The sequence below is a fragment of the Micrasema longulum genome, unplaced genomic scaffold (genome assembly GCF_059751315.1).
Source record: "Micrasema longulum isolate JH-2025_06_02 unplaced genomic scaffold, ASM5975131v1 h1tg001467l, whole genome shotgun sequence".
NCBI classification, from domain to species: Eukaryota; Metazoa; Arthropoda; class Insecta; order Trichoptera; family Brachycentridae; genus Micrasema; species Micrasema longulum.
This window is the reverse complement of record NW_028278653.1, coordinates 334,237-347,697: the sequence shown is the minus strand read 5'-3', so window position 1 is coordinate 347,697 and position 13,461 is coordinate 334,237. Positions and strand designations below refer to the sequence as shown.

At 33.9% G+C, this 13,461-nt stretch overlaps 2 protein-coding genes across 2 annotated transcripts in view; both read left to right on the top strand.

Moving 5' to 3' along the window:
• The window catches only part of LOC148275293 (glutathione S-transferase 1-like), a 49,212-nt gene extending 37,014 nt beyond the window's left edge, over positions 1–12,198 (top strand). The window contains exons 2-6 of the mRNA XM_088235920.1: positions 1,743–1,883; positions 3,589–3,647; positions 8,500–8,641; positions 10,521–10,714; positions 11,909–12,198. Coding sequence (XP_088092046.1) covers positions 1,743–1,883; positions 3,589–3,647; positions 8,500–8,641; positions 10,521–10,714; positions 11,909–12,032 — 660 coding nt within the window. The 3' untranslated portion in view covers positions 12,033–12,198. The remainder of the gene's footprint in view (positions 1–1,742; positions 1,884–3,588; positions 3,648–8,499; positions 8,642–10,520; positions 10,715–11,908) is intronic.
• A 141-nt stretch (positions 12,199–12,339) lies between these two features.
• LOC148275292 (glutathione S-transferase 1-like) overlaps positions 12,340–13,461 on the top strand; it is a 36,307-nt gene continuing 35,185 nt past the window's right edge. The window contains exon 1 of the mRNA XM_088235921.1: positions 12,340–12,567. The gene's annotated coding sequence lies outside the window, so the exon portion shown is untranslated. The remainder of the gene's footprint in view (positions 12,568–13,461) is intronic.

Sequence of the window (13,461 nt, the reverse complement as noted above, 5' to 3'; positions counted from 1 at the left end):
CAAGGAATAAAAAAAGGAACGGTTAAAAAGCATTAATTAAAGAAATCAAAGTTGGCTTTAAAAAAGCAGTATATTAAATAATAATCCTAACTATATTATCACAATTCATAATAAATTTATTGACTTGGTGTTTATTTTTAGAACTTTATTTTGATATTAAAATTAAACACTGATTTGAGTCTACTTTAAATCTCCACATTCTTCTGAATATGTCCTAACAAGACGAAACAATTTTAGGATTTTTTTTGTTGGTGTTTAATAATGAAATAAACTATTTTACGTAGACTAAAATCAGTGTTTGATTTTAATGTTGAAATTATTCGCAACAAACTTTAATTATAACAAAATACATTTTTTAATTTGGGGCTCCGAATCCTTTCCAACCATTAAATGTGTTCTGCTTAGATAAGTTATCTAAAAAACAAAGGTATTTTAATATCGATGTTAATTTTTATCAAAACTGTGAATTAAATAATAACGTAACTAATAAAAAAACATTTTTAAACGTCGTTTTGTTATTTTAATAAATTATTTATATTGAATTATAATCTCTTAATTGAACTTGATATAAATAATCTTAGATAACTTAATTATCAACTGCATATCTTGATGACGATCCGATTTCTTTGATAATGACAAAACTTTAAAATTCATCAGAATGTCTCATAACAGTGACAACTTGCAACATAAGTAATTCGTTTGACTTTGTTTGTTTTACTTATAAGTGAAAATGTAAGTTACTTTTTTTAATTTATATCTTTAAGTAAATTTCTTGAAAAAAAAAAAAAAAATAAAAACTGCGCCCAGGCGGATGAAGAGTATAATTATGTGTGTGACATAGAACCAAAACCCTTAACGAGTGTTTTCGACTCGATGGCTGCTCTTGTGTAAAAGTACAGGACCAACTTTTGCCTCGCTCGGGGGGTCGTAGTTACAAGTAATGCAAAAGTTGAAATTAAGGAATTAAATTTGAGATGTGGAAATCGCGAACATTAGTCAGAATATTGAATATTACACGGCATAAAAAGTATTAAGTGGTCATTTAAACCAGTCAACCACGGGTCATGAGTTCTGTAAAGGCCTGGATTTCCACATTCCCCAATAGTTCGTTCTGGGCTGGTATTCCAAACGATCTGGCGGACGTAGAAAAACTATTTATCTCGCGTATTAACGTACAAAATACACGAGATAAAGTGTTTTCTACGGCCGCGAGAGCGTTTGGAATACCACCGTAGGGGTGGTATTTCAAACGCTCCCTATTATCTCGCATATTTATATTGTGGCGAGCAACACCAACAGCCGTGAGGTTGACATGACCGAACTCCGCTTTGGCTCGCAACGCGTAGTCCGCTGCAACGTCAGCTCGGACGAGATATTAAACGCCGTGCATCGAAAGAACGCAGTACATTTTTTCATCTTGGCATTTTGCGTCGCCTGCCCACAGCTCTCCGACAGTGCTCGCCTTCACTATTGTAAATTCCCTCTGTAAAAAATAATAGGATGTAACTCGTGTGTATCTACTCAATAAATAACTTCAATTGTAATCTATCTTTCTCATTTAACCTTAAATCAACCCGGGCGCACCCGTCCTATAACATACAAAATACTAGAGAAAAACCGTTTTCTCGTGCCGCGAGAGCGGTTTATAATAGAACCTATGATCGGTTGAGATATCTTTCGAAGTCATTTGCTGCATCTCTATAAAGCCCTCGGTCTCTTTAATTATTTTATCGTTCTGACAGATGGCTCCCAAACTGTACTGGCATCAAGGAAGTCCTCCATCCAGGTCTGTGGCCATGGTAGCAGCAGCCATTAACTTGGATCTGGAGAAAGTGGTCGTGAGCATTTTTGGTGGTGATCATCTCAAACCAACGTACATTGAGGTAATATAATATATATTACACGTATTTGAAAACTTTGGTCGAGTAATATACAAATTGGGTGAAATCTGTGGTTGAATTCAAAATTAGAACACGTCTCATTTTTAAACAAATATTTGAACCAAAATCTGCGCGCGCAACCCACGCCTGTGATACTGTTAACTAGTAACTTCAACTGTCAACTCGTATTTGTTGTTGCTTGTGTCATTTTATTCATTCTCGGTATTATTTGTTTCATTGCACTTTTACACTACACTTTTAAAAATAATACTGCTTTTCAATAAGGTTCACCATTGATATTATTTTAGAAACATGATGTTGAATGTTGAACGCAAAATAAAATATTGTTTTAAATGGATACGTGCTATCCATACTCGTGTTCTGCTGATTGGTGAGTTGGCTTTCCGGAAACCGGAAATCTATCAAAACACTGTTTCATTGGTTGATTCGGAAAAACTTCAAAACGCATTCCAAAATAATTAAAATAAAAAAGGTTTTAAGAAATAATTAAATTGCCACAAAATTTTAATGCACTAATTTCAAAATACAGAAACAGAACGTGTGAATTGAAAAAATATTTTTTCCAGAAGTATTTCGAAGAAATAATGTTTAGTTGATCCAGAAATTACGCATCTTGAACATATATATATATGTATATATGTTATATTATATATATATATATATATATATATATATAATAAAAACAATATATATATATATATATATATATATATGTATATATATTGTTTTTTAAAGTCACAGCAGTCTAGGAGGCCCAATAGCAGTGGTGAATTATAGCACAGAACACCCAGGCTTGAGAAAAATCACACTAAATGTTGATGTTCTCACCAGGAGTCAAGCGTCTCGACTACTACTTTGTGGATACACATTTTTAATATTTTACCGTTTTTGCTTGTATATGTAATTTTGAATACTTTCAAAATGATTTTTATGCTTTTTCACACTTTCTTATCTTGTATTATGTATATGTAATTTTTGATCGCTTTTCATACTTTTTTTACTTGCATAAGGTACATAAAAGTTTTAAAACTTTAATTTAAAAAAAGAATACATCCGTATAATTTTTAAACTTTTAAATTTATAATGTTTTTTTTATAGACTGTATTATGTATATATCATTTTGAATTCATTTCCATATTTTTGTATTATGTTCATTTTGTAATTTTTAAAAAACTTTTTCACGCCCTTTTAATTTGTAGTGTATCATAATTTCTATTTGCTTTTGTAAATATGGTTAAAGTTTAAAATATAAAAACGTCTGTAAATAAATATTGTTATCTACATGTCCCCATATAAGTTTTTTTTACGAAAACTCCTTGAGAATATCATATAAAATTTTGTACAATATGCTTTCAATTTAAATAAAATAATCAAATAAAAAAAAAATCATAAAATATTTTTTATTCAGAGAAACACTTTAGAGATATTTCGCAGTAAAATTGAATGCTTTAATTTTTACCACGTGTAAGAAAACATTTTTATATACAATTTCCCCTAGCGCAGAACTTCCTTAATGTATATAATTATTTTCCGTTTCCCGCATTTTGCGTTAAAAATGCTTTGTGAATACAAAAACGAACAAATGGATAAAACCACTTTGGGGCAATATAAAAATTACAAACAAAAAAAAAACAACTACATAGCATTTGAATTTATTTGATCTAAAAGTAATTATTCCTGTTTTCAGAAAAATCCAGAACACACAATACCCATGATAGAAGATGGTGACTTCGTTCTTTGGGAAAGGTAATTTTAATTTTATTATTTATTTTATTGAAGGTATAATATATATTTGATGGTGTTATCCCTCGTTTATTCTCTCTGCCTATATCCGATTACGTTAATGTTCTTAAGGTTAGTGTGGGTTAAGAATGAGATGAAATTTTCGAGAGTCGCTGACCGGCTCATACTACAAATCCACCCAGCCAGTAGTCCCAAAAATATCCTGGTTCCGTAACCTCAAAGTATCTCAATTAGGTGTGTTCCTTATGTGTAAATTGAGAATTGGCAATACGGTGTTGGCATCACACCTCAAAAGAATTCAAATAGTGACTTCTGCTTTGTGTGAATGTGAAAAGAAAGAGGAGACCGCAGATCACGTTCTATTTAACTGCAGATTGTTACCTAATGACGAATTTTTGATAGACATTTGTTTACTGGGTCTATTTTTTCCACTTAATATTCAACATCCTCTAAACTGTCCTATGATCAATAGTGTGATAGTCAAACATTTGAGGAAATACAAAAAAAATAATGAGACACGAAGTATATATTCTGACAAACTAAATAATTATTAAAATATCTAACAAAGCTGTAAAATTATTAGGATTTGTACTTAGAACCGGAAAATATTTTAATAATATAAACACATTAAAATATCTGTACACATCTCTAGTTAGAAGCCAACTAGATTATAATTCTCCAATATGGTCACCTTATCAAATCACTTTCTCAGATTCTATTGAGAGAATTCAGAATAAATTTCTTCGATATATTAATTTGAGGATGAGTTTTTCTACTAATCGATTAAATTATAACAAAATTTTAGACTCTCTTAAATTAACTAAATTGCAAGAACGAAGAACATCGACCGATCTTATGACTTTATATAAAATAATAAAACCAATGTTTGATACCCCTGATCTACTGAAATTGATTTCATTCTATGTACCACCTAGATTAAGCAGAACATCTACAATATTTTATTGTCAAAATTCTCGAACGGTAGCTCAATATAACTCACCTATCGTTAGATTACAGAATACCGGGAATGAATATGCATCACATTTTGACATATTTAGTTTATCTCTGCCTAACTTAAAAAATAAAGTGACCAACATATTTTTATCAAAAAGAGCAAATCATCCTCAGAAGGTTGGGTTGGAATAGTTATAATTTGATTGATCAATGTATTTTGTTATTGTATAATTTCTTTAAAATATATATGTATTTCAAGTAATTAATAATGTGTACAGTACGAGTATATTAATATTTCATACTCGATTTTTTTAAAAATATCTTTATTTTTAAGCACTCTTTATACCACATGGCAGAAATATGCAAATGGCAGAAATGCCGTATATAAATAAATAAATAAATTTACGAAATTAAAATTATGTGAATTAAAATGAAATAAATTACTTATTATTATTTTATTGTTCAGCCCTGTTCTATAAGTTGTTTACGTGTGATCCGCTCGTTAAATGTTGTCAAATCTTTCGTTAATTTGCAACAAATTTGCAACCTTGCAACAAAAACGTTGGTAAATTAAGGCATGTATCACTCAAATTTGGGAGCTTTGCCGAGAAAAGAAAAAAAAATATTTGTTACCTTTTACATTTTGCAATTAAAGAATTTCCGTAAATAATGATTCGTAAATAAATAATAGAAACAGGAAATTTAACTATTATATTAGAATATTTCATCGAATATTAGGTCAAATATTCCCAGTGGCTAGAGGTCCATGTTGAAGCGGAGTCGTTCGGAGAGACGAAATGAATAGTAAAAGTCCATAGTGAGGTTGAAGAACGACTACATTATTATTTGGCCGCTGGCCCCATACATACATTCCGTTACAAATACAAGAGTTACTAGATACTCCACCCTGATGCTGCAAAAAAATTAAAAATAAATACAACCTTCGGTAAAAGAGGATTGGCATACTACTCGGTTAAAGTGTACAATCTACTTCCATTATCCATAAGGACAATAAGTAAGTTCTCACAATATAAAATTGCTATTAAGAAATGGATAGTGATGATTATTTTAGTTTTTTATTGTTTATTATGTTAATGATAATTAGGTTGATTGGATTAATAACGTTTTTTTTGTTGTAATATTATGTTAACTTTGTTAAATAGCTAATTTAAGGCATGTTTCACATTTTGTAGAATGTTTCCCTCGGCACGGGACACCCCAGTGAGGGAACATTATTCTGTATAAAAAAAGAATACAAACAATGTAAAAGTATAAATAAATCATTAATGGATTTCCTTTAGAAAGGCAATTTCCAAATTGTAATATGTAAGTTTATTTTACATGTTTTAAAAAAATATATATTTAATCATTCTGTTTTGTATATTTTGTAATATTATGAATCGGATACTGTGTAATGTTCTTAATGTAAATAATAAATAAATAAAAATATTGTGTCAATATTTAATACAGTTTATAAAAAGTTTTAGCTCTTCGTCTATAATTACATCAGTGGCTAATTTATTTTATACTTAATTTTGATTTCTAAAATGGTCCAAGTTGCGATCGAACTCGTATCTAGATTTTTTAAGAAGCAAAAATGTCTTCGTCGTCACAGTTTTTATAGTCTATTTTTGAATGATTTAAATAATCATTTTACATACTGTGCAACATTGAAAACGTTCAATTTTAAACATCAACAGAATAGTAAACGCTACTTTGGGTAAAGTTAACGATTAAACCAGACTACGACGGGTTTTAAACCCTGAAAATATCTTTATTTTTCATTAGCTTCTTGTGAAAGATTTTGGTGTGATATTAAACTCAATAACTGGAAGTGCCACAGTGGGAATATACCCTGCTGCGATGCAATTATGAATTTTCTCTATTCCCTAGAGAGTGGTAATTTGGGGATATTTATTTTTTCCATGTGACTAATTTTTGCTTCATATATGGCCACACAGTTTAGAGTACATTTATTCTTCGCACAAAATCAAATTAGGAAAATTTAATCAAACTGCGGAGCTGCCTAGACAAATTGGGTTAAGTTGGGCTGCGTTTGGAATGCTGAAACACGTTTTCAGAAATAAGGAAATCCCAAATAATCCCAAGGCCAAAGTCTACAACTCTCGTGTTCTGCCGGTGGCAACATGCGGTCTTGTCTTGAAACCATGTCACTCGCTGCTAGAAGTGTTCACAAAATTAAGTGCAGTCAGCGGTCAATGGGAAGACAAATGTTAGGCGTCTGCTTGAGAGACCGAATAAGGAATGAGGAGATAAGACGCCGTAAAAAGTGACCAATATTGCAAAAATAATGGGAAGACAAAAATGGGAGTGGGCGAGTCATGTGGCGAGACAAGAAGTCGATAGGTGGACCTTTAGAATACTAAACTAGAGACCCTACGAAAGTAGAAGGAAAGTAGGGAGACCACAGAGGAGATGGACTGACGATGTCGTCAAACTCGTGGGCCATCGATGGAAACAGAGTACCCAGGACAGAAAAACATGGGAAAATTAGGAAGAGACCTATATCTAGCAGTGGAAAGAAACGGGCTGATAAGAAGAAGAAGAAGATATGACCGCACTAATAATTAAACGTCAAAAAATATGAACACGTGAAATCAAACATGATTATTTTCATTTAGAACATTATTGCAACCTTAAGCATTACCCAAAACACTTAATCAGGTTGAATTAACCAAACCGTATTAGTTTTATTTTCATTTTTGAAGCAGTTTTATACACCATTTGTCGTTTAAACATCAGTGAGGTCATTATATGAAGCAAAGTGTCGGAGTATTAAAAAAAAATATCTTCAAATTGATTACTCTCTAAAGGGTAGAAAAGATCCAAAATACCACAACAGGAAGGTGGTGGTATTAAAATGCCGTAAAACGCCACCTTGAATGACAACAGCAGGACTTCCAGTAGGGCCAACTCGGCGTCCTACAGTGGTCCTTCTGATCCCGCGAATCTCATGCAATTTGATCACTGACCTTACCACCAGACTAGCAGATGGAGAGCGCGTATGGCGAATCTTCGGAACCACAAAACCGAAACCTACCAGCTAAGGGAAGACAACTCCTACCGCAAAATCCTAGAGAAGGCAAGGGGAAACCACTCTAGTAACACTTCCCAGGATATCACAGGCGAAAAAAAATCAAACGATGGCTCTGAGCACAGATTATATTACAGTCTCGAGATCCGGTCGGCATTCGACATAGTGATCGCTAACGTCGGAGAGACCTGACATGGCATACGAAGAAGAATATTGGTAAAAATATCATATCTACTATTGTCTGTCCACCCGCACGACTGAAAGTCGGCGAGGGTGGTCTGAAAGAGGTGTGAAAGGTTGGGCTCCGCCTCACTCAAGGATCATGCGCCACGCTCCGCACGTTTAGACCGCACGGTAGAGTGGAATTTGAACCTCGGACCTTTAGTCCGTTAGTCCACAGTACTACCACCACAATCCGGGTCAGAAGTTCATAAAAATTTAGCATAAAAAAACAAGCTTTACCGTTGTCCAAAATACAGTTTTTTGCAACGCACAAAAAATGCACACGGCATTTCCAGTCAATTAGTTTAGTCGTAGTCCTTCAGACAATACGTGCTGCAAGCTAAAACGCCTGTAATTTTAATGTAACTAAAGTTGAGTTTGGAATACACTTAATATCAGTTAGGCTCTAAGTAAAACAGCTCCAAACGAAAAGAGAAATCATACTTGCCGGACGTCACATAGTAACCTTGGGGGAATGTTTAGATCTTTCCTTAGTAAGTCTAATAAGTAAAGTCTATCAGTAATTATAGGAATATAAAAAATATTGTAGCGTCACTAGAAATTCAGCACCGAATTCACCACTGGCTGAAAGTAAACAACATCACTAATAATTTATTATTTCAGCCACGCTATTGTAGCGTACCTGGTGACAGTATACGGCAAGGATGATTCTCTTTACCCCAAGGACCCTAAACAGAGGGCCATAGTGGATTGTAGACTTCACTTCGATTCCAGTATCCTTTTCAGAAAGTACCAAACGGCTATAGTAAGTATAAATATTAATGCAATCTCAAAAAGCACCTAACGCACTTCATCATCATAATCTTAACAGCCCTGTGTGGTCCTTAAGTCTCCTCCTCTCATGCAGGTCTGCTGCCTTTCCTCTCCAGTTTCTCACTTTCAACATTGTCGTATCCACACTGATCCAGTCAATCCATCGCATTTTGGGCCTTCCTGGTTTTCATCGTCCTTGTGACAAGGAGAGAATTAGGCGCTTCATGAAGTTTTCATCGTCCAATCTAATTATATGGCCAGCACACCTCACTACGCTACGTTTATTTTATATAGCTCCCTTTTATAGCGATACACTTAGCGCGCAAGGTACAGCTCTATCATCATCATAATTCCCCTTTATGGGACATAGTGCTGGTCAACCAAATGCAGCGCATTTCGATCATCTGTAATATGTAAGAAGGGCGAAGTCCAGGAACAATGAAATATCCCAGTTTGAACAGCCTAATTATTATAATCAATATTTCAAGTCTTACCTGTCAGGAATTCAACCCAACCACTGCACTATGAGGCAGGGGCGAACCGTGTATAGAAGCTATTATGCACAGCTTACTATTATATTTAAGTAACCATAATAATGTTTTATTGTAACTTTATTTACAGAAAAACAAATAAATAATTACCATTTATTTTAAATCATTTCCACCGTTTGTATTTTTATCCTAATATAAATATAAATTTTAATAAAGCGCGCCCAGCGCCTGCGGTGAGCCAAAAAACTAGCCGATTATTCCAGCTTATTTTTTCATAAAAATAAGTACACCATGTTTGAAGATTCTTGATTTGGAAAACAGTATTTCAAACATTGTTTCTTAAATACTATTTCTCTTTGACATGGTACTTTTGACACAAGACCATAATTACTTTCATGGGTCATATTGCAGGACATATAGCACTCCACGCGGCCGTTTTTAGTACTAGTAATTACTAGAACAATGCGGCCAGTTGACATGTCAATTGAATACCTAATATCGACTGAATTCATAATGGTATTTTTTTATTTATTGTTCAATGAATTATATATTAAAGTAATGGATAATATATCTATATAATATATCACGAAGTTAAATTGTTTGAGTTGATTTCATGGATGAGAGTTGTTGTATCACACAGAACCACAGAAAAATATCAATTTATAGTATATATTACTAACAATATATTATGTACCTCCTATGTAGGTACAGATATTTGATATTTTTTTATAGCTTACCTGTAAATAAAATCACCATTCGCCACTGCTATGAGGTGGATTTATTTCCAGTCGATTTTCCTTTTCAGGATGTTTACCCGACAGGAGTCATCGAGTCGAAAATACACGAAAGCAAGGGTGGGGCAAAAGGTATACCTGGGTTTAAAAATCCGTTGCGCGGCCGGTGAAAAGGGTAGGGAGTTGAGCGGGGTCTCATTGTGACCATTACGCTCTACCATTTTCAGTACGCATCATGGTTTGGACCAGAGAGCGTTGTGGCTACGCCGCCGCAACTTTTTTACAAAATGTCCGTTCTGTCATCGCGACGCAGAGGGCCACGCGCTTGCATTTCAACATTCTGCGTAACGTTACAGTCCCTGATGGAAAGACAATCAGACATTGGGTTTGTGTTTTAGAAGAAACTGGATCCACAGCAGTGTCTCGTGTCGTTGGAAGACCCAGAACTACAACAACATCCGAAAATGTAGCCTTGGTGAGGGCAGCATTGAAAAGTCACCTAGGCGCTCTGCTCGGAGGCACGTAGTTGCATTGGGAATGTCTAATCGTTATTTGGTTCGGGGGAGCATTTGGTATAATTCTATGGAATGGATATTTAAATATAAGTTATTGTGTATTTATATATTTCTTAATCTATTTTTTTCAGCATCCAATGGTTCTCTATGGCGAAGACACCATTCCCCAGAGCAAGAAGGACGAGATAGTTGCGGTGTATGGCTTCGCCGAAGCGTTCCTCAACAAGACGTTGTGGATGGCCGCAGATCACGTAACCGTGGCCGACTACTGCTGCATCACCTCTATGCTTTGCCTTGACAACATTGTTCCAGTCGACTCTAAAAAGTAAAGATCACACTCCTCGTTAAATTTTTATTCATGTTTTATTCAATAATCCTTCCCTTTCCGCACTAAATAGTGCATGGGGCACTGGATTAGTACGGCAAGAGCTGTGTATTTTGATAATTTTTGTTACATAAAGAAAAAATATTAATCTTGTTTTTCAGGTGTCAGTCATAGGCTCATTTAACAATGGGAAGTTAACAAAGTTTCTTTAAATTGTCTTTAAAGTAAATCCGAATATTTTGTATGAACAATTGAAGATTTGAAACACAGGTCAAATTATTAACAATATCCGATACGCGGATGATACTGTCCTTCTAGCAGATAGTATGCAGCTATTATTGGACAAAGTTAACAGGGTAGTTTGAAATAAAAGGCTAGAAATGAATATTTCTAAGAGTGAATGTGTAGTTATTCGGAAAGAAGCCACAAACCTTCCCAATGACTTTAAAACTAGGAGCGCAGGTTGGTTACGCCACATTACTATATGTGTGTATAGTGTATAGCACATTGACGAAGTTGACGTGTTCAAATGTATTTTCTACCTACTGGGCCCTGGTTAAGATGTTGCAATTCCTACCGTGGGTACCGATATTGTCCTGGCCCCATAATAACAACTGAACTGATCGTGAGTGCATGTGCTTTTGGTATTGTCACCGCGATCGCGAATAAGTTATTTTTGCGATCAATAACTCATTAAATCCACTGTGTTGTGTAATCGCATTCAATATTCGAGAAAACACGTCTAATGCCCCTCCTTCCTGATGACAGGATCTGATACACCACAACGCCCAGACCAATTGAGAAAGAAATCTTTCTCGCAACTGGCGGGAATCGAACCCGCGACGCCCCTTTACAGTTAGTCGTCTAACCAACTGCGCCTCGGCGCCAGCGTCAGGAGTTAAACCAAAGGCGTCTAGTATTGTAGACAAACGCGCTTATTATTATTTTACCCACAAATTCCTATCCATAAAATTTACGCAACAATTCTTTAAAATATTTTTGTAGCCTGTTTTAAATGGTAAAAAAAGGAAAATGACTGTGTTTTACAGTTTATTTTGAAAATAAATGTTAGTTTACTGATAGAGCGGGTGTGAGTAAAGCTGCTCTCCCGTAAAATTGCTTTTTTCAGTTTTGCCATTATTATTTACGAGTAGTTCGGGGTGCAACTTAATAAAAATATGATTTTGTTTTTAGATTCCCGAAATTGTCCGCCTGGCTGAAAAAATGTCATTCTCTCCCTAACTTTGAGGAACTTTGTCTTCCAGGACAAAAACTTCTCGATGGTATTGTTAACAGCAAATATATAAATAGGACCTGATTATTAATCATTAAAAAAGAGATACACATGTGAAGGGTACACGATATTATAAAGGGTGAATGTCAAAAAATGAAGTTTTAAGATACAATGTTTTCAAGTTTTCAAACCTCTCGGACATTCTTCATATAATATTATAAATGTAAATGAACCTAAATAAAATGTATTTTTCCAAACAATTATTTAATTCCCTACCATCAAAAATCAAACCTGCTTTCTAAATAAATAATATTTTTTGGAACATTGTTAAAAAATCACCAAGACAAAGTCCCTAAATATAATTGGTTAGGCTGATTTAAAATGTGTCACAGCGTAAATAAATTCCTATGCCTGTCTCCTTTTCTCTCGCCCACTTGAATCCTGTCCCTTTTGCACCTTTATAGTTCTAATAACTATTGAGTTGATGATTTTGCCACCTGGGGTCAGTGTCCGATTTGACCGCGATCGAAGTGCATGTTCGGTTTGAAGTTTTGCCGCTCGCTCCGCCTTATCGCCGCCTCAGCTAAGCTCGGAGAAAACAAGAAAATCAACTAAAAAGGTCAGTCCATTCACTCCATTTCCTTGCATCCATTTGCGCTGTTTACGCTTCTACATTTGCAAAATTTTATATACCTACTGCCGAGAACCAGCTCAAGCATCGCCATAATACATATTTATGGCATACTCGTATACCAATTAAATTGTAATGATTGCGATTCAATCTACTTTGGAAAAACTAGAAGAAACTCTATTCTTAGAATGAAATAACACTTACAAAATAATAATATTTTTTCTGAATTCGCAAACCATCAGATAAAAAAAGATCATGATTTTAATAAAGGCACTGGATTCAAACTTCTTTATATTGAAATAAGACAACTTGTAAATTTTAGAAATTAAAAAAGCGATTCATAATAAGAAGAAAACGAGAAATAACCAAATAACTAATATTTCCTTAAGTCCACTTCTATCTAGTTTCAAAGAGCGTATCCATCTCACTTTACATTTCCCATTTTTACAATAACATGACAAAAAGACTTGTAATTAGAGACTTGTAAAAGAAATGTAATTATTGTATTATTATTCTGGATAACTTTATATACCGCTATTTTCGTAACGTAATACCCCGAAGGTGCTTTACAAAGTGACTATATAAATAAATTGATTGAATTTTAAATTTTGAATTTGTAATTTAAGTAAAACAATTTACTTTGTTATCACATGCTACGGATTTGTTCAAATGATTTTGTGGGATTTAAGATTTTTCCGAAACATCATTTCTCTCTCACAGTTTTGCACTTTTGCATTCTTCAATATTAAGTAATCAGTGTCAAAATAAAATAGAATTAATTTCATTAGTTAATTATAAGTTGATAAAGAAGCTTGCATACCTTTGCAACCGGTTGGTTAAACAAATAAAAAATAAGGGGCTAAAAACACTGTTGTCTTATAT